Source organism: Nyctereutes procyonoides, unplaced genomic scaffold, assembly GCF_905146905.1.
Source record: "Nyctereutes procyonoides isolate TBG_1078 unplaced genomic scaffold, NYPRO_anot_genome, whole genome shotgun sequence".
NCBI classification, from domain to species: domain Eukaryota; kingdom Metazoa; phylum Chordata; class Mammalia; order Carnivora; family Canidae; genus Nyctereutes; species Nyctereutes procyonoides.
In genome coordinates, this window is record NW_026575052.1 from 30,735,846 (window position 1) to 30,756,989 (window position 21,144).

Consider the following 21,144-nt stretch of genomic DNA (forward strand, 5'->3'; position numbering starts at 1 on the left):
TAAGGGATTCAGTCTTTCTCAAAAGATGACGTAGCCTGGGTTGAAAAAAAAGATGCACTATTTTTCAAAGTTTAATATTTCAACTGTCCTTGTGAATTTTACTCAAAATCTTCTGCAGAAACAAAAAACTGTAGGCAAGTTTACAATTTATTATTTTCTCTTATACCTTTTTTGGGGTTTTTCCATATCTTCTTTGCTTTTACTGGCTACTACAGAAGTCTATTTAAGTGATGGTAAAAAGAATGTGTTTAATGTCCCAAAGACTATAAAATACTTTGATCTTAATTAAATGAATCAATGACATACAACAACAAAATATACCCATAAATTTGCTGGCGAAAATTCTTATTAATAGGAAGAGAAATGGGTTTTCTGAAGATGTCAAATGGTGTTATTTTGATTCTGAAACTGATTACACTCTTGAGAATAAGTATGTTCAGCCCTTGTGCCCCCAGCGCGAGGAGCAGCGCCTGCCACAGACGTTCTGTTTAGATGACTGAAATAAATTTTATTTATTTTTTCTCTTTCCAGTTTGCCTTCACCAGTAAATTACATAAATCACCGCATAACCCAATTTTAAAAGACACAAATAGTTATATGCTTTATTCCACCTGCCCAGGGGATAAAAGGAAGATAGGAAACTGAGATTATGCCTCAAAATGAAGAACATGAACGTTGCTGAAAACAGAGGTCTGAGTGCACACACGCCAGCGAGTCTCCAGCCCGGGCAGGCCACGATCACTGATTACCTCGGTGAGCCGTGCAAGAAACAAACAGAACCAGAGCCACAACAGCATGTGAAGGGATTACTTGGTGTTGACACACAGACCCTGGCCGTGAGTAATCACCTTCTGAATACACACACACCCTTGTCAGCAAGTGCCAACAAGTGTCCAACCATTCTCACATTCAAAATGGAGTAAACACGAAGTAATCAAAGGGGGTGGTATGATGGGAATCCACGTGTTTAAGCAAAAATTATAGAAGAATGAATTAAAGGTTTCAGCCTCTGTGGGTCCAGGGACCTCACCTACAAGTGGGATGAGGAAGACGGGTGGGGAGACTGCAGAATCAGACCAATGGTGGTGGATCCCCAGCCCAGCCCAGGAGAAGGGGTGGTATCTCATCAGACAGTCCCATGATAGTGGTCACAGTACAAAATTAAATGTGTCTCAACGTTTCTGTCTGGTTCCCATGAAGGCTGGACCAGCCCAACTGCCCAGATCTGTGTAAGGCTGCTGCCCTGAACCTCAGTCCTGGGCCCCACCTTGCACTGGAATAGTAAGGGTTTCCTTCTTCTTCAAACTTCTTAATGATGGGCTCTTTTAAAGCTGCTTCATCAGCACTGGACAACTGAAGAAAAAAAAAAAAAAAAAGGACCATAAGCCATAAGTAAATCCACTGTAATAAAACAACAGACCCACTCAGGAGAACCTCAAGAAAAAAGCGCCAAGCATTTCATGAGTAATCATGTCACAACCAACATCTGCACAGTGACAGATGTGGAATATAAGAGATGCCCAAACACTCAGGCCCTTACCTGAGACTTGAGAGTCTGGGGCGACATCCCCCTTACCAGAGACACAACAGCCTGAGGCGTTTTAAGGTAAGATTCAAAACCACGGGAATTTAGCATTCTAGCAGGCTCCAGCAATGGATGTGAATTATACAGCATAGTGAAAGGGCGACCTTACATGTAGCACTTCTTTTTGAAGGTGGACAAGTAGGGAATTTTCATTCAAAATAGCCAAATTCAAAGAATTTTAAGGCCTAAAGGGTAAAACATCAACCACAACTTGAATAAACCCAAATAGATGAGAGGTATTTCTCCCTAACTAAAAATTTAGTAGCTTGCTCACCAGTATTGCCAGAAACAAGTGATAATTAATTCAGATGTAAAAATCTTTATGCAAACTAATTTTGAAACCCTGAAATATATATATATTATAATTCAAAATTATATATATATATTTTAGATTTTATTCATTTATTCATGAGAGATACACAGAGAGAGAGAGGCAGAGACACAGGCAGAGGGATGCAGGACTTGATCGCGGGTCTCCAGGATCACACCCTGGGCCGAAGGCAGATGCTCAACTGCTGAGCCACCCAGGCATCCCCTTAAAAAGTATTTTCAACATAAAAAAGTAATTCACACCAAAAACAAATGAGTTATTTCAATAAATCCAACCTTTGATGTACCTTCATAGTTTAATATCATTAATATGTCAAGAATTTGGAGAGAGAACCACTAAAGTCCTGTACTTTCCTTTCATACATAAAAATAGAACGATTTATATATTGGTCTGTCAAAGCAGTCAAAGAACTTGTTAGTGAGAGACTAGTGCACTGGGCTATATGGTTTAAAATAACAGGTAGAGAGGCACCTGGGTGGCTCAGTCCCTTAAGTGTCCAACTCTTGATTTTGGCTCAGGTCAGGATCTCAGGGTCATGAGATGGAGCCCACATCAGGCTCTGCACTCAGCACAGGTCTGCTTGAGACTCTTTGTCCCTCTGCCCTCCCACCATTCACGCTAACACGCTCTCTCTCTAAATGAAATCCTTAGAGATACATGTATCAGGGAGCATTCCGTACCCCCCACGAGCCCTAACACACACACACGGAAACCTTTCATTTTGCTTGGATACTAGTCAGTACTGAAATGAGTATGAAACCTCGGGTGAAGCCTGCAGAGTTCCTGCCGCTTGGAGAAGACAACTGAGGAAGTGGGGCACAGGTGGGATGCGTTGAGAGAGGCAAAGCCCTGCCCTTCTCTTATCCTCACTCTGCAAACTGGACAGTTGACTGGAGGATCCCTCAAGGGAGGAATGACCGCCTTAGAAGGAAAAGCCCTGTCCACGCTATGCCCCGTTACAGTAAAACAGCACACCCAAACCATTCCAGAAACACGCACCAACCACCAGAACGTGTGATACTTGCAGAAGATAGTTTTTAAGTTATAACTCATAAAAATTAATGAAGAGGCACCTGGGTGGTTCCGTAGGTTAAGCCTCCAACTCTTGATTTCAGCTCAGGCCACAATCTCAGGACCATGGGACTGAGCCCTGCACCGGGATTCTCTATGGCTCTGCCCAGCCACCACTCCTCCCCATCCCCCACTGCACTCACGCGCACACGCGCTCTCTCAGAAACAAAACTAATGAACTCAGAACTGCAGAAGGATCTCTGAGACACAAACAAAAGCATCCCCTTTGAAAACCTGCAGTGAAGAATTTGCCTTAATAAATTTTCTTGTTGTTCACTCAACCCCTAGACTGTAATGTGTCAGCCCCCAGGATGTCGGCTCCTCACGGGGGCAGGAACCACATTTTCTCTGAGTCATGTCAATTTTCTAGGGTGATTGGGAGCACGCCGGGCCCTGTGGAGTGCTCAGTACCTTTTGTTTGATGTTGCTGACAAGACCTAAAAAATAATCCCTTAAAGAGCCTACCATTAACACGCAGTGAAACTAAAAGCAACCGCTTGCTGACCTGCCTGTCATCAAGCTGCCAGTAACCTCTCCGCAATCCTTCATTCATCACATGCGCAGGATAACATCACTCATTTCTCACTTGGAGGACTGAGCCCTCCCACACACACTGTGAGGGAGACACTGAAACCAAAGTCCCACTCCTCTCAGTCATAAAATCAAAGGTGTAAGTCACATTTATTTAAGTCTCACTAACTGCAAATGACTCAGAGTCAAATGTCTCTATGCCTCGGGTGCTCACAGGCAGGGTTTCTCAAGTGTTTTCTTGGAAATTCTGAAAAAATTACATGAAGGGACCTCAAAGACGGTGGCTCTGCGAAGAGAGACAGAGCATATGTAAGTCACACTGCTCAAGGTCAGCATCTTCTAAAGGAAGCCAGGCCCCGGCGTGAGACCCTCACCCCTGAACACGGGGGGTTCCGGGCACGCGCCCCCGGCCGTGAGAGCGCTCAGTGCTAAGGGCCAAACCCAGACAAGAAGGAGAAGTGGCATTTACCTGTTTCCCTTTGAGTGCTCTTTGGTTCTCTGCTACTGTGGCCAACACACTGGCCGCCTGCTCTCCTCCCATCACTGAGATGCGAGCGTTTGGCCACAGGTAGAGGAATCTTGGGCTGTGGGGGGACAGAAGAAAAAACTATCAGATTAATTCACGAAGGTTCGCACAGGCTTGTGTTTACTTCTAAATGAGTGGTTTCTTTTATCTAGCTGGACATTACAAGGGGATCAAAAAACAAAAAAACACACCCAAGCCTGGAACCCACCCCAGGCTCATCTCCAGAGGTGTGGCCTCAATATAGTGGGATTTCTACATTCTCTAGGTGATTGCGCTGTCTGCTTTGATAAATTTCATTTTCTCATTTTATCTCAATTTAGTGAGCATAAAGACATTCAAATTATCCCCTTGTTATCTGCAATCATGTCCTGTTTTCCATTTCTGATAAGAATAAATAAATAAAGCCTTTCTGTTTTATTTTTTTAGTTTTACTGAGAGATTGCCAAATTTGTTAACCTTTATAAACACGACAACTCTGGGCCTGATTGTTCTATCTTAATAACATCTTGTTTTCTATTTTTCTTGCATTTAATATGCTGTTCTTTGAACTTCCTGAGCTGGCTGCCTGGCTCATTGATTTCCAGCCTTCCTTCTTTTCCAATATATATACTTATGTCTACTACACACCCGCCACAAAGCAAGACTTCAGCTGCATCACACGAGTTATGATATGTAGTATTGTCATTAGCAGCCATTTCAAAATATTTCCTGATTCCTGTTGTGGATTTCTTCCAAGTAGCACATTTAGCCTGAAAATTTCATCTCACCCCTCCAGATGATACCAATTATTGTATAACCAACCAAGATCTGGGAATATCATTCTGTGTTTCAAATAAACCGGTAACAAACTGACCATTTATACTTATGCTTGAGGTGTGATTCATTCTTTCAGAGAAGACCATGACAACCACCAACCTATATGCTCTACCACACATCCCATAGTTTCCAGCCCCGTAAGACCCTCCAATGATGATAGTTATCTTGGGCACGTTGGCACAGGCCACAGCGGCCACCATCTTGGCACCATCCTTGGCAATTCCTTCAGCTTCATAGTCTCTACCAACCATAAATCCTAAGAGAGACAAAAGGAAAACAGACTTATCCTCAACAAATTGTCTCAGCACAGGGGCTTGGTGATCAAAGAATGTGACACGGCAAGCCGAAGACCAAGGCCCATGGCAAGCCCTGCTCTGAGGCCTGGTGCTCACGGGCCTGCTTCGATACAGACGCTACTCCTTCTGGAGTGCTGCCTTAAAACTTTAATGTTTCAGAGACACTAAGAGCCTCTGCCAGGGGCTCCACCACTAGGTACAAGAATTTTTCATAATGACAAGGTTCCTCTACTTCCTCAAGCTCTCAACTCTGCTGAAGCTGCTCTGCGGCCTCATTGGGCCTTCTGGGTCTTGGGCACGTTCCTCCTCCCCTCGCAATACCCCCGTCAGACTCACTCGTTATGGGACACCTGTACAAGCTGCGGAAACCACCATACTGATGGGACAGCCCTCGCCCTCGCCAGGCCCGACGTGCTTCCCTGCGGCCCCTCTGAGCAGGGCTCTCACTAGAGCTCACAGCTTCTCGTTCCGCCTTATCTTGACTCCCTGAAACATTCCACTGAGGAGGCCACTTGATGGGATGAGCACTGGATGTTATACTACATGTCGGCAAATTGAATTTAAAAAAAAAACAAAAACAAAAACAGAAAGCCAACTTAAATAAGGATATGACGCCTCTCAAAACTCATCTAACCAAGTAGCATAAACTTAAGAACAGCACCAGATGGTTTAAAGCCCTGCTAACTGCTATGAGCCACTCTTTTTTGTTGTTGTTGTTTTTTTTTTGGTGAAGGCTTCTCTGATTCTAACAAGTAATTAAGAGCCCTCCTTCCTTTGAGCCTGAGATAACTATGGATCACTTAGAAGACTGGGGGGGGGGGGGGGGTCAGCTAACCAATTATCTAACTGCAGCATACAATACAAATAGTAGAACAAGAGAATTCTGGGGAAAAAGAAATCTACAACCATAAGAAACCTTCAAGATCATTTCATGCACCCCATTAAGATCATGTATGAAACATGAAATCCAGAGAGGTGATACTGATCATACCATTCTCTGGAGGCCAAACTCAAATCCCCAGACTGTTGTTCAGGATGGGCGTAGACCTTTTATAATATGTCACCTCGGGCAGAATTAACTACACAATAAACAATGAGGGAAAGGGGGAGCGGGGAGCCACAGCATGTGCTTGAAATCCTTTTGGGCAAAAAAAGTGCTAGGAAAGAGCTGGGTCAGAAAACATTTTCTGGCAGTGAGATCAGAGAACGTTCCTGGCGGAGAACAGAGCCCTGCTGCTACTGCTACTGCTGCTGCTACTGCTACTGCTGCTGCTGGAGGGACAGGTATGCGTGTGGAGGGGTGAAGGGAGGCCACCAGACTGTATGACGCGGAACTCGGAAACTGCTTTATCCAAATACAGATAAACTTCTCATATATTTGATTCATGAAGTGTTAACCCTGCAAGAGACTCTTCATATGAAAAGTATCCAATAGACCTTTTTGTTATGACAGAACCATCCTGGGTCTACACGGTCCAATACCGGAGTCATACCGCATGCACAGTGCAGCTCTGGGATAATGCAACAAAACTGATTAAGCTATTGTCTTACCAGTGATGTTTTGAAGGAACAGCAGAGGAATATTCCTTTGGCAGCATACCTGGATGAAGTGAGCCCCCTGTAAGCACATGCGATCATCTTTTTAAAGGAGTTAACAAACCTGCATCCAAGCATGCACCCTGCAAACACCATACCTGGGTCAACAATAACAGAGTCCCCTGTGCTTGGCTAGTAGCAATACGACCACGCAGACCCACCGTCAGTGGCACGTGTGACCCTGGTGTACTGCGCTTGTTTTGCAGTTGCCTGTGTGATCACTGGCACACAGCTGTAGGAACAAGGTCAATCGCTAGTGTTCTGAACAGGTTGCAACTAAAACCCAAAGAACTAAGAGAAGAACTGCTCATCCGTGGGAGCTACAAGGCAATTCTTTAGTTTTCCACTTCAAATCTCCACAGAATTCTTAGAGCCTAAGGATGTGTGCATGTCATCCGCAGCACTTGTAATTCAAGGATCTCATAAGAACTTTCCTAAGACATTTGATTTTTTAAATAGTGCTTTAGATAAAACAGGTTAATATAAATGTCTGTAAGAACTGTTTCAAACACTAACACACACACGTCCACATGCACATTCACAGTGTTCAGCCTACTAAGGCATTTGGTTAAATGTTTTAAAGCTTTTAGGCCATAAACTTTCATTCATTACTTGACCTTCAAAAGTTAATTATGTTTCAATTAAAACAGAAAATCTTGCAACGCGTTTAACATTAACAGTACTTGCCTTTTTTGCCGATTCAGAAAAGAGAACTCCATTATTTCCGATGATACCTATGGGGTATCCAAATATTCTAGCAAATCCTCAAAAGAAAATTGAAAAAATATTTATTTTTTCTGAGGGCTTTTAATACACAGCTGACAGACATGGTTATGCTTCCTTAATTTCAAATCAAAGTTTAAAATGTAGAGATCATATCCAGGGTACAGAACAGCTCCTGTCACAGTTTCTTATTTCTAAGGCCCTGGAGTCTAGGTTTTTTGCTTCCTTGGATGTGTCACAGGTAAGGCTGTCACTTGTCTGACTGGCTGGTTTGGTTAGATGATGGGATTAGGGTGTCGCCCATTCATGGAACGTATGTCAGAGTGTCCACTCAGTCCCAGACGGAGGCTATTCTGGAATGCAATGGATCCCAGACGGAGGGCCCTTCAAGGCCCACATTCAGAGCTCTCCGCCAGTTTCAGGTAAGTGGCTTGCTTGAAAATGCCTGTGGCGATGACACACACTTTGGTAAAGGGGATAAAGCCAGCAAAGGCAGACTTGCTTTTAAAAGCAGGAACACAGGGCAGCCCCAGTGGTGCAGCGGTTTGACGCCGCCTGCAGCCTGGGGGGTGATCCTGGAGACCCGGGATCAAGTCCCACATCGGGTTCCCTGCATGGAGCCTGCTTCTCCCTCTGCCTGTGTCTCTGCCTCTCTCTCTCTCTCTCTCTGTGTCTATGAATAAATAAATAAAATCTTAAAAAAAAAAAAAAAAGCAGGAACACAGTCAAGCCCAGAGGGTCATGAGTTTCAAGTAAAAAAATGGCTAAGCTTAGAAGAATGAATGTCACTCCTAGTCCCATCGCTGCTGCAAACACCCGCTGCCCATTCGCACAGACACACGGAGTAAGGGAGAAGGAAAGGAAGGGAACTGGGGATGCCTGGGGGGCTCAGTGGTTGAGTGTCTGCCTTTAGCTCAGGGTGCGATCCTGGGATCTGGGATCGAGTCCCACATCGGGCTCCCTGCAAAGAGCCTCCTTCTCCCTCTCTCTGTCTCTCATGAATAAATAAACAAAAATCTAAAAAAAAAAAAAAAAAAAAAGGGAAGGGAACCAGTAGTCAGTATGTGATGGAGACACTCGAGGCAATTTCAGGAGGTTTTGTGAACCTGAACACTGTGGCTAGAGAGATCTTGAATTTCAACAAGGCTCTTTAGGACTCTAGGTAGGTGTCAAATACTTGGAAGCCAAGGTCCAAGAAGGCACGCAACCAAAGGGCCCAGAACCGGGCTCTGTCTTCAAGCTCAGGAGGCCCAGACCACCACTGACACGTGTGATACATGACACAAAGCAGGTGCTCAAAAAATTGTTGAAGAAAAATTAATGGACAAGAGAGAATGTCAATCTACTGATGCACCAGAAACACTGAGTCGTTAAAAATGTGTTTTCTTTCTTTATTCTGGCCTTGTCTTTCTTTATTCTGGCCTTGTCTTTTCTTGGTCTTTCTGTCCTAAAATCCCAACCAAAAGCCAACGCTGTCCATCTTAGACAGCAATGCCACTCACGGAGGCAACACAGAGGGGTGACGATCCCCCAAGGTCTAGCCATCCACTCTGACTTCCCTCATCCCACAAAAACAGTGAAGAATCTTGCACCTGTCCTGGCAGTGTGGTAACTGCCCCTAAAGTGTTACTGCCCTGTGAGCTGTCTAGACTTTTAACCTCAGCCTGGACTAGGATCTCCAGGCACAGGGCCTACTAGGGAGGAAACATGCCCCACTATATCAGGGACACGGAGGAAGTACCTTCACCAAACTCCTTTGGGCCAAAAAGGAAAGCAGAAGGTCTAAGAAATTACTAGGGCCTATGTGAGGTAAGTGCAGAGGCAGGAGGAAACTTCACAGCTGCCAGACATACCTGATCCTCAGAAAATCCATTCTTCTCCCTCCCTGCCAATACTTGCTCATCTCACCACCTCCTGCGCCCCTCTTCTCCACCTCACGCCTCTTCCCTTTCTCCGATCTTATCTGAACCCCAGCACAGTCAAGGAGGGACACAGGCGCTACGTATATCCTTAGTACTCTAGGGGACAAAGGTACCACAAGTCTGTCAGCAAGTCTGGGGCAAATTCATAAAAACAGCAAAGACAGCCCCACCCATCTTTGGGAAAGAAGCAGAAACAGCTCTGACTTGTTTCCAACTGCTGCACGATGAGGGTTACATCCTGAACTGTTTGGTCACAAATCCTGACTATGTATCAAACAAAAAGCTTTTAATCACTTAAACACCTCAAATACAAAAACATAAATTCCACTCCCAGTGTGAAGCCTTTTGTTGTTCATAAATCAGACCAGGAGAAAGTGCTGTGATTTATCCTTAAGCCTCAACGTATATTTGCAATTTGGATTTTTTGTAGGTTTTTTTTCCTCTGATATGTTGTCTCCAGGTTACTTACTACATTTTCTAGCTTTCAAAAGACCTAATAAGATTCACAAAATTCATTTTGCCATTTGGCCAAGATAGATTACTATGGGCCTAGCATCAGTTTCAAATACCTTTCTTCAAAAGCCTACAAACTCAACACTTTAGATGAATGAACTTTTTATAAACTTTTAAAAACGTTTTGTTTTTTCAGATTTGGTTTTCTGTCCTATATTCTCAATCTAGTGTTTACAAGGTTCACTGTTAGACCTACATAGAGGTTATGGGAAGGTGTAGCTCACTTTACATCCTTCTAGGAAGCTTACATAACATAAAATCTGCTAGAAGAATTAAAGACTAAAGAACCAAGGAAACAGTGCTGAAATTTTCAAAAATACTACAAATTATCCAGAGAAACAAAAAGAACTACAATTATTTCTGCTAATTTTACTGTGATAAGAAGCTTTTTTTTTCTTTTTAAGAGGAGAGAGAAGTGGGGCGAGGGGCAGATAGAGAGGGAGGGAAAGAATCTTACGCAAGCTCTATGCCCAATAGAGCCTGACGTGGGGCTCCATCTCACAACCGTGAGATCATGACCTCAGCCAAAATCAAGAGTTGGATGCTTAACCGACTAAGCCACCCAGGGCCCCCCAATAAGCTTTCTATACAGTGAATGCCAAGCCCCAGACAAGGTCCAATCCCACAGCATCTAGCTGTCATCATCATAAACCCTCTCGATCTATGAAACCATTGAGCTACACATAACCTTCACAAAACAACTCCTTCTGAATAAGGACCCACACACTTGTGCTGCTCTAAATAACAAAGCTCACACCAAGTACATCAATACCTTGAGACAAGAGATCACCTATTCTCAAAGCCATAGAAAATGTTCAGGGTACTTCGCTGGCTCAGTCGGTGGAACATATGACTCTTAATCGCAGGGTTGTGAGGTCAAGCCCAACACTGGGGATAGAGATTACTTACAAATAAAATCTTTTAAAAAAATGTTATTTTCAACTCTTTTCCTTTATACCTGTAACTAATGTGTCTCCATATAAGGCTTTGAACTCGTTGAATCTGCTTCCATCCACGATTCTAGCAATGACCTGAAAAGAAAAATAACAATGTCCCTGAAAGGTCATATTACAAAAAGATTTTTACATTAAGACATTCATAAGGAAAACAAGTTCCCTGTTAAGTTGTCACTCTCACAGAATTTTACCCTACACAGCAAGTCTTCTCTCTAGAATTTCACTTTATACATGAGGTTAATCCTCTCAAGTCACTCTGGGCCCTGGTTTTACACTGCCCTGTAAGAGCCACAGAACCATGTAACATACCAGAAAAGCAGAGAGACTATAAGGGCTGGAAGGTGGACTCACAGCTTCAGGAACTACTAAAAAATATTAGCTAAGGGTCAGGGATTCAATCATAAAGCAAGGTATAGGCTTAGAGTGAGGAGACTTAGCCTCCAAATGAAGGGATCACACAGGATTTGCGGTCCTAGAGAGAGTCTCAGTTCTCACTTCTGCAAAGGTGGGACAAAGTTGTAAGGATGTGATGAACCTAAAAAAATAATGCTGAGATGAAGACCCAGCTCTGACACCCAGGTCTACTGCTGAGAAACTAGAGTCATAGGCTGATTCCCTAAAATCCTCTAAGCCTCAGTTTTTTCATCTAGTTAAAAAAAAAAAAAAAGGTAAGGGGAACCCTCTTACAATGTTGGTAGGAATGCAAACTGATGCAGCCACTCTAAAAAACAGTATGGAGGTTCCTCAAAAAGTTAGAAATGAACTATCCTATGACCCAGCAATTGCATTACTAGGTATTTACCCAAAGGATACAAAAATACTGATTCGAAGGAATACGTGCACTCTGGTGTTTATAGCAACATTATCTACAATAGCCAAACTATGGAGAGAGCCCAAATGGCCACTGACTGATGAACGGATAAAGAAGATGTGGTATGCACATAAAAACTTAAAAAGTTAAAAAAAAAAGGGGGGGGATCATACTTTAAAAAGTGCTAACTAAAGCACACCACCTGGCCCTCACTGAAAAGTAGCTATTATTATTAAGGCTTCAATGAGGGTTCCTTGATTCTGAATCTGATATACTTGAAGGACCATCCCACATATATACATATTTAATCTAAAAGGAGTAATTACTAAACAGTTTATCCTTGGGACTCATCATATACATCAGGACTATTTCAAAGAGTTCCAAACATATTCCAGATTTGTTCAGAAACTATTTTTGATGATACACACCATTTTTCTATTTAGTTCAAACTTCCTTTTTCCTGTTAACCCCATCAAAGCCTTGTTTTGTAACATTCAAAGGCTGAATGATGAATGAATGCTTCCCAACATCATTCTTTCCAAAAAGCAAGAGCTTACCTGGAATTATTTTTTATTTTCTAAAAGATTCGATAATGTAACAGGAATGTAAGTTACCTGTTCTAAACACTATGTATCTCCAAAACTGTACCTTCTAAAACACAATCAACAAATAACAACTACCATTCTTTCACACAAAAATAAATAATAAAGCCACTCAAAGAGTACAGCAAACTAGGGCCACTTAGTATGAAACTATCTTCTATTTGCTATAGGATGACCACCACCCAGCCACATATGATACATTAACTTGTCTTCACAAAGACTCAAACTTCAGCGAACAGACATAGCATTTGGTACTATACCTATTTCTAGAAGTGGAAAGCAATGCTCAGAGAGGTCCCATCCAGAACCACTGACTAGGGAAACAAGGACTACAAGCCAGGTTTTTGAATGAACATCACAGTTCTAGCTCCAGAGTAAGACCTCCATACAAGGCTTATTTGCAATTATAGAAAAACATAGGGGATCCCTGGGTGGCTCAGCAGTTTAGCGCCTGCCTTTGGCCCGGGGCGCGATCCTGGAGTCCCGGGATCGAGTTCCACGTCAGGCTCCCTGCATGGAGTCTGCTTCTCCCTCCCCCTGTGTCTCTGCCTCTCTCTCTCTCTCTCTATGTCTATCATAAATAAACAAATCTTAAAAAAAAAAAAAAAAAGAAAAACATAGCATATTATCATCACAATGATGAATATGAATCAGCAAAAGGTAGAAAGTCTAGGATACTATTTAAGAAGGTAAAAGTCGGGATCCCTGGGTGGCACAGCGGTTTAGCGCCTTGCCTTTGGCCCAGGGCACGATCCTGGAGTCCCGGGATCAAGTCCCACATCGGGCTCCCGGCATGGAGCCTGCTTCTCCCTCTTCCTGTGTCTCTGCCCCCCCCCCCATGAATAAATAAATAAATCTTTATTTATTTATTTATTTTTATTTATTTTTATTTTTTTATTTACAATAGTCATACAGAGAGAGAGAGAGAGAGAGAGAGGCAGAGACACAGGCAGAGGGAGAAGCAGGCTCCATGCACCAGGAGCCTGACGTGGGATTCGATCCCGGGTCTCCAGGATCGCACCCTGGGCCAAAGGCAGGCGCCAAACCACTGCGCCACCCAGGGATCCCTAAATAAATCTTTAAAAAAAAAAAAAAAAAAGAAGGTAAAAGTCTATGGGCGCCTGGTGACTCAGTCAGTCCTGGGATGGAGCCCCAGGTTGTCAGACTCCCTGCTCAGCAGGGGGTCTGCTTCTCCCTTTTCCTCTGTTCCTCCCCTTTGCTTGTGCTCTCTCCTCCTCTCTCTCTCTAATAAATAAATAAAAGAAAAAAAAAAGAGAAAGAAAGAAAAGGAAAAGAAAAGAGAAGAAAAGAAAAGGTGGGCACTTAGGTGGCTCAGTGGTTGAGCATCTGCCTTTGGCTCAGGTCCTGATCCCAGAGTCTAGGGATGAAGTCCCACATCGGGCTCCCCACAGGCAGCCTGCTTCTCCCTCTGCCTATGTCTCTGTCTCTCTCTGTATTTCTCAGGAATAAATAAATAAAATCTTAAAAAAAAAAAAAAAAGAACAAAGAAAAGGTAAAAAGTCTATCTTTATAAAAAGACCTCCATGTAAATGAAATGGAACTACCATAAAGGCATGGATTTGCATCTGCTTTACTTATTTCTGTACCCCTGGTGTCTCAGACAATACCTTCACAGAACAAGCTTTCAATAAATACTGTCGAATAAATGGAAAAAAGTGGTTATGCTTGATTGGATGAACTCTTAGCCATCTAGAAAACCTGGCTATCTGCAACAACTCATTTTTCAAGCACGTTGGATTGTAAGTACCAAACTCTCTATGCCTGTAATTAACTGAAGAGGCAAGCTAAAATCCTAATTCTATAGCTTGCAATTAACTAAGTCACCTTCCTAACGTGAAATACCAGCTGGAGTTCCATAAAAATCCAGGATGTTAAGAACCCACAATATAGGGGTATTGCCTAAAATAAATGTGCACATTCACAGGTGGGATATTACATTCATCAATTTGTTCAAAAAAATATTTACTGAGTGCCTACCGTGTCACCAGGTATTATTATAGCAAATAAGACCTAGTCATGGTAAAAGGCTTTATGAAGAACTTTTAAATATTAGAGAAATGTTTATAAATTAAACTGGAAAAAGAATTTTTAAAATACACATGTGGGGGAACCTGAGTGGCTCAGTCAAGTGAAAGTCTGCCTTCGGCTCAAGTCATGATCTTGGGGTCCTGGGATCAAGTACCATATTGCACTCCCTGTTTAGTGGGGAGCCTGCTTCTCCCTCTCCCTCTGTCCTCCCCACCAACCCACTAGTGCTCTCTCTCAAATAAAACCTTAATTAAAAAATTAAAAAACAAAAATACACATGCATATGTTTGTATGTGTACACTATCACAGCTATGTAAAAATGTATACATACACAATAAGCCAAAACACCAAAATATTCGCTGCTTTCTCTGGAGGGTGGGATCATAAGCAATCTTATGTTTTTCTGCATTTTCTACAATTTTTCACACAATAACACAATAGTTTTATAGTCAAAGGGAAAACTAACAAATATTAAGGCACAGAACCTGATACTAAGATTATTTCCCCATTTAAAAAGTACTGTCAGATATGGATAGTGAACAAAATAAAAGACTACATGCTATATGCATGCACTAAAAATTATTAATCGAGACCAAAGAAGACCATGTCAGCAATCTGTAACCATAGCAACATCTTCAGGTGTCATCAAAAGTCTAATCTCTGTTAAGGTCATATTGATCTGAAAGGGTACGTTTTTTTCCTTTCAACAACTTAATGACATTTCGTCCACTTCCCAAAATAAGAACACTAAAAAGAAATAGATGAAAATTAATAAAGTTGCCTACATCATTCCTAATGTCCACAGGAATAGGGAGTCCTATTCATGAACAAAGCAAGCGTCACCACTGTGCAACAAAAACTTTCCAACCATTAAGAGATTTTTATCCCCCTCTTCCTTCTAGTAAGAGATCTTGCCCCTTACATGTCACTCCCTACTGAGAGCCACAAGGGGCTCTGGGCAGGAAAGTACGGAAACCGATTTCAACCTAAAAAATGGATACACATAAAAAAAAAAATGGATACAAATATAAAGAGACAGACAGCAGGGTTTATAGCTCACAGTTCACCCTACACACCTCTCGGACATCAAACTGCCTCTTAAGGTTTGTACCAACTATTCCATACAATTCATCAGCAGGGAATAAAGGATCTTCAGAAGGTTCTATAGTAACCTGCAGAAATATAAAACAATCATATTAATCCATTTAAAAACATAATTCAAGGTAACATAAGCCAAAATGCTTTTCAAGAAAATAAAAGATACAAGAACATAACCAACTCACATCTAATTTCTTCTGATAATTTAGATTCTTCACAATCTTCCTAGTTAAGTGAAGGGCATGATAATCATCCAAAGCATAGTAATCAGTTACTCCAGACTTTCTGCAGAGTAAAGCACACTAAAATAATCAGAACAGGAAAAAGGAAAATAAATATCTTAAACCCCAAAGACCCTCTCTCATCTAAAGATGACATCATTTTTACTTCCACAATACTTTAATAAATGTCATCTAATTTGGGATGCCTCGGTGGCTCAGTGGTTGAGCGTCTGCCTTTGGCTCAAGGTGTGATGCCGGGGTCCTGGGATCGAGTCCCACATCGGGCTCCCCAGAGGGAGCCTGCTTCTCCCTCTGCCTGTGTCTCTGCCTCTCTTTGAGGTCTCTTATGAATAAATAAATAAAATCTTAAAAAATATACAAATAAAATAAACATACATCACCTGATTTGATTCTCATCATGTCCCTGGCAAGACAGTATTATTCTTTTATTACAAAGAGGAAAACCTGAGGTCTACATAAATTAAATACCTTGCCCTAGGACTACCAGTAGCTAGCTGTCTAAGAATCCACACCTTCTATTTCTCAATCTTGACCTTCTTCTACTAGACCAGAGAGCCTTGCTGACGAGGACTTCTAGTCAATGTGCATCCCATGCACCTCAAACAAATCTGTATATGATGGCAGTTCAACACCACAGATGGCACACTTCCATGATGTAGTCCATAACTACAAAGGGTCTGTAACTAACTGAGCTCCTAACAAAGATCCAACTATGGTCTCTCATTTCAGAGAGACTGCTGAGGCCCCTACCTTACAAGGTTACACCTTAAGGGTAAGCTTTCACAGGTAACTAAAGGCTTGAAGACTGTGTCTCTCAGATCAATGGCAAAAATGAGTATCACTAAAACAGAACTGTGATAAGGGCCACAGACATTCCTGTTCAATTTCAAATTCACTGTGAATGAAGCATGGGCTTGCTCTGGTTATTAGTTTTGTTCTGATTAGATGGCTTTTTATCTCATATGTAGATATACCGATTCTATAATATGGTATTAAAAGAAACTGCACCTGGGTGGCACACCTGAATGAGCATCAGACTCTTGGTTTTGGCCAAGGCCATGATCTCAGGGTCATGGGATTGAGTCTGTTTGGGATTCTGTCTCCCTCTGCCCCTCCTCCCTTTGTATGTGCATGTGCATGCACTCTCTCTCTCTAAAATCAACCAATCAATCAGTAACTGTAGGGGCACTTGGCTGGCTCAGTCAGTGGAGCATGCAACTAACTCTTCATCTCAGGGTTATAAGTTCGAATCGCACTTTATCCCCCCTATGGGGATAAAGATTACTTAAAAATAAACTTTTTAAAAAAATAAATCAATAAAATAACTGTAAAGGCAAAAATATCTATCTGAAAAAAATAGAATTTTGACTCATTTTATGAGTAAGGACAAATCTGCTGCAATCTAAATTGTGATGTCTCGTCTAGGGAAAATGCCTTGACAGCGGTTTCGTAGGCCTGGGTTCTCATGCTGGTTTCAGGGCACTCTCCACCTCTGGATTGGGTGCTTTAAATGAAGAGTAAAGACCATGTTTACTCCTTGCTATAGCCCTGCAATATTTTGCAAATGGTAGACCCTTCAGTTTTTCGAACTTAACATGACATTTTACGACTAACCATACCTTTAAATGCTTCATACACCATATCAGCTATAACTGCAGACCTCTAGCTACACTGCAGTAATTCAGAAAGCAAACAGAAGCAGAAGGAACTACTTTGCAAATCAGTCAATATTTAAAAGAAAACGCTTTCTTTTAAAAACTGCCTAGTATTTACCAAAACAGCAGGAAAGGGAAGCCTCTGATGAAACACTGTATTATGGAAGTCTTTGTGTCAAATTAATTCCTCAGGACGGCTAATCAGAGAGGCTTAAATATGTATTTACAAAGAGAAGAAACCCAATGCAATTTATGACTACTAAATCTTATTACATTGTTCAAAAAAAAAGCTGTCACCACATAATCACTGTCCTGTGATTTTAAACAGGTTATTATGAGTAATCATAGCTAGTGGTAATAGGGCACTTACCAGGCACCAGACACTGTGCTATGAGGTGGGGACTGTTCTTATTTTCACTTTGCATGTGAAGTCATGAGGCTCAATGAAGTTAACTAGTTTGTCCAGCCACAAGGTAGTAAGTAAAGCAAACAGAAGATGAATTCCAGAAGCTACCCCCGTAACTCGGTATACCGCCGACAGCTTTTATGGGCACCAGATGACTTTTGTTAAAATAGTCAAGATAAAATTTTTTAAATTAATGCTCCTCAAATACTTTCATCTCCTCGTCCTCGTTAAGCAACCACAAGCAGTGGCAGCCCACTTTGTCCCGTACCCCACTCACCCTACTCTCCTTGCATCCTCGTCCCTCTAAGCTGAAACACCCAAGCCACTGTCTCCCTGCCATGGTCAGTGTGATCAGAGCAATGCAGTGTGGTCACTTGTACACTTCTGCTCACTGTAAATAAACAAGTGTTCTGTTCCACGCAAACGGAAACTCAGGCTCACCTTGAGCTTTTCCTGACCAACCTAAACGCCACTCCCTTAACCACTTCTCCTAACTGGAAAATGAGAGCATGCTAGCAGATTCACTTTTGTAATTGTTTTTTAGTTCTGTTTATTTCTCTTATCTGTATAATGAAATTATTAATCCTTGAGGGCAGACACCAGGTGTAAAATTGTTCCATGTTACTCACAATACTTAGTGCCATCAATTTACCCACGGTGAACACTCAGAAAGGAACGAAGAAAAAAAAAAAAGAAAGAAAAAGAAAGGAACGAAGAGAAAATTGAGGCTTGTGTAGATCCCTCAAATAACGTTTCTAAAGGCGTAGCAGTGTTGATACTAAAGTAGAATGTTTTACCTGTCTCTCTTACCTACCTACCTACCTACCAGGCTGCTCCCACAGTCACCTGCCTCCCTGGGTTTGAGGTCTGGCAGCACAAAGAGAGGTTTATGCACCTGCAGGCCACAGAGCTCAATGATTAGATCTCCTTGCCAGGTATGCCTGGCTTCTTCAGGGACGGTCCAAGGCTCTCTTCTTTATCTACACTCAGCTTGAGGTGAGCTAGATGAATCATCTATTCCCCCATAGGTTCAAATTCTACTTCTATGCTGACGATTCCCAAATAAAGATATCCAGCACTGACTTTGGCTGCAGACTCGTCAATTAACTGCCCACTCAGCCAGCATGCCTACTTGGATGTCTCAAGCACCTCAAACATATCAGGTCCAAAAGAAACACCTGATCCCCCCACCCCATTCCCAGATCTCCTCCTCCTCCCATCCTCCCAATCTCAGGAAATGAAATCTTTTCTAGTCATCATCTTTGTCACCTCACTTTCCTACAGCCCTTGTATGAAATCCACCAACAAGTCCTTCAAACCTATCTCTAAAACAGAGCTCAAAACTGATCACTTCCCATACGTGCACTACCACCAGAACCATCTAAGCCACCAGCATCTCTCACCTATTGCCACTGATAAAACTCCTTGACTGGTCCCTCAGGCAGACTCATGCCAACTCCCTAAATGTTCTGTTTAACAGTCAGAGTGACTTTCTAGTGAAATATTTGATAATGGCACATCTCTCCTTAAAACTCTTCAATGGTTTCCTAATTGCTCTTAAAAAAAATAAGTCCATTCTTGGGAAATATCAGAAAGGGAGACAGAACATGAGAGATTCCTAACTCTGGGAAACGAACTAGGGGTGGTAGAAAGGGAGGTGGGCAGGGGGTGGGAGTGGCTGGGTGACAGGCACTGAGGGGGGCACTTGATGGGATGAGCACTGGGTGTTATTCTATATGTTGGCAAATTGAACACCAATAAAAAATAAATTTATATTAAAAAATAAGTCCACTCTTTAATGACCAGTTATGATAAACAACAATAAAAATAATGGCAGTTAAGATTTATAGGTACTTATTTATAGCAGGTATTGTTTCAAGCAATTTACACCTATCATCTCATTTAATCCTCACAGAACTCTAGGTCTTTGTACCCCCTGAACACTAACCTCAAACGAATGGGCCAGGGACACGATGGAGCCAGCTCAGGACTGACTCATGAGAGCCAACTGTGTGCACCTCCTGATTCCACACTCAGTGGTGTCCTGCTGCGGCCTTGAAATCAGCCTTGGTGGGATCATTTACACCACAGGCATTGGCAGATGCCACAAAGCAGGACTTTTTCCTTCCCCAGAGAACCAGCTTTTCTGCATTTACCTGATGTTGAGCCTTTAGCTAAGCCGCTCCATGGTGCAGCTGCCTCAGCATCTGTTGTTTGGCTGAGCGGACTGCAGGCACCTTCAACTGCCTACAGCCCACTTGTGTAAGCATATGTGCTAGAGAGCAGCCACAGATTCCCAACACATCCAAGTCCTCATGTGACTTCCCGAACAACCCTTGTGAGCAAGTCTCCTCTGCCTCCCAGCTCTTCCCTGTATGCCTTATGCGCATAAGACCCATGGGGAACCAAACAAAATATCAATCTTTTAACTCTAAACTAGCCTTGGCCTGGGAACCCCCAGGCACTCCGCTCCAACAACAGACCCAAAGAAGAAAAATGTGCGCATGTTCTGCCTCTGTCTGTACTCTGCCTTGAGCTCCCAGCGTAGCCCCTCGAGGCATGCTGTGGACTTCCTCCAGGTTCTGTGAGTAATAAACTTGTCCATTTCAATTTCTCCTGTGGTCTGTTGTTGCTCACCATCCAGCACTCTGTGCTCCACTTAACAAATATTAATTTAACAATGCCACAGGGTGCCTGGGTGGCTCAGTCAATTGAGCATCCAACTCCTGATTTCGGCTCAGGTCATGATCTCAGGGTCATGAGACTGAGCCTCACATCAAGCTCCATGCTAACCATGAAGCCTGCTTGTGATTCACTCTCTCTCCCTCTCCTGCTGTCCCTCCTTACTTGTGCTCTCTAAAAATAAAATAAAATCTTTTAAAAAACCCCAAAAACCAAAGTCATAAGACCTGCACACCAGTGGGCTGGATCAGCCTTCTTTTTTTTTTTTTTTTTAAGATTTTATTTATTTATCAGAGACATTCAGAGGGAGAGAGAGAGGCAGAAACACAGGCAGAGGGAGAAGCAGGCTCCATGCAGGGAGCCCAAGTGGGACTCGATCCCAGGTCTCCAGGATCACACCCTGGGCCAAAGGCAGCGGCTAAACCACTGAACCACCCAGGGATCCCCTGGATCGACCTTCTATATGCTTTCCCTATACTTCTTTACAGGCCTTAACACATGTACACATATCATTTATCATTTTTTGGTAATTATTTATCAGCCACCTCCCTGACTAGCAAGTTAATAAGCTCCCTGAGGTCAAAGACAATGTCTATCGTATAACCTTGAACATCTAGAACAGTGTCTGCCACATAACAGGTGCTTGATGGGTATTTGTTAAAGAAATGAGAAATGTGGGACGCTTGGGCAGCTTAGCGGTTGAGTGTCTGCCTTTGGCTCAGGGCGTGATCCT

The 21,144-nt window shown here is 42.5% G+C and overlaps 1 protein-coding gene across 3 annotated transcripts in view; it reads right to left on the reverse strand.

Annotated features, from left to right (window-relative positions):
* Positions 1–21,144, reverse strand: part of MCCC2 (methylcrotonyl-CoA carboxylase subunit 2) — a 69,289-nt gene that overhangs the window by 3,376 nt on the left and 44,769 nt on the right. The window contains exons 9-16 of one of the 3 annotated variants that reach the window (XM_055331635.1): positions 15,612–15,711; positions 15,405–15,500; positions 10,869–10,941; positions 7,440–7,516; positions 6,708–6,774; positions 5,024–5,116; positions 3,988–4,103; positions 1,268–1,353 (exon numbers count right to left, since the gene is read on the reverse strand). In XM_055331635.1, the coding sequence (XP_055187610.1) occupies positions 1,268–1,353; positions 3,988–4,103; positions 5,024–5,116; positions 6,708–6,774; positions 7,440–7,516; positions 10,869–10,941; positions 15,405–15,500; positions 15,612–15,711 (708 nt within the window). Of the gene's footprint in view, positions 1–1,267; positions 1,354–3,987; positions 4,104–4,897; positions 5,117–6,707; positions 6,775–7,439; positions 7,517–10,868; positions 10,942–15,404; positions 15,501–15,611; positions 15,712–21,144 lie in introns of those variants that run through there. The other 2 variants (XM_055331634.1, XR_008665264.1) reach the window with 2 other exon arrangements.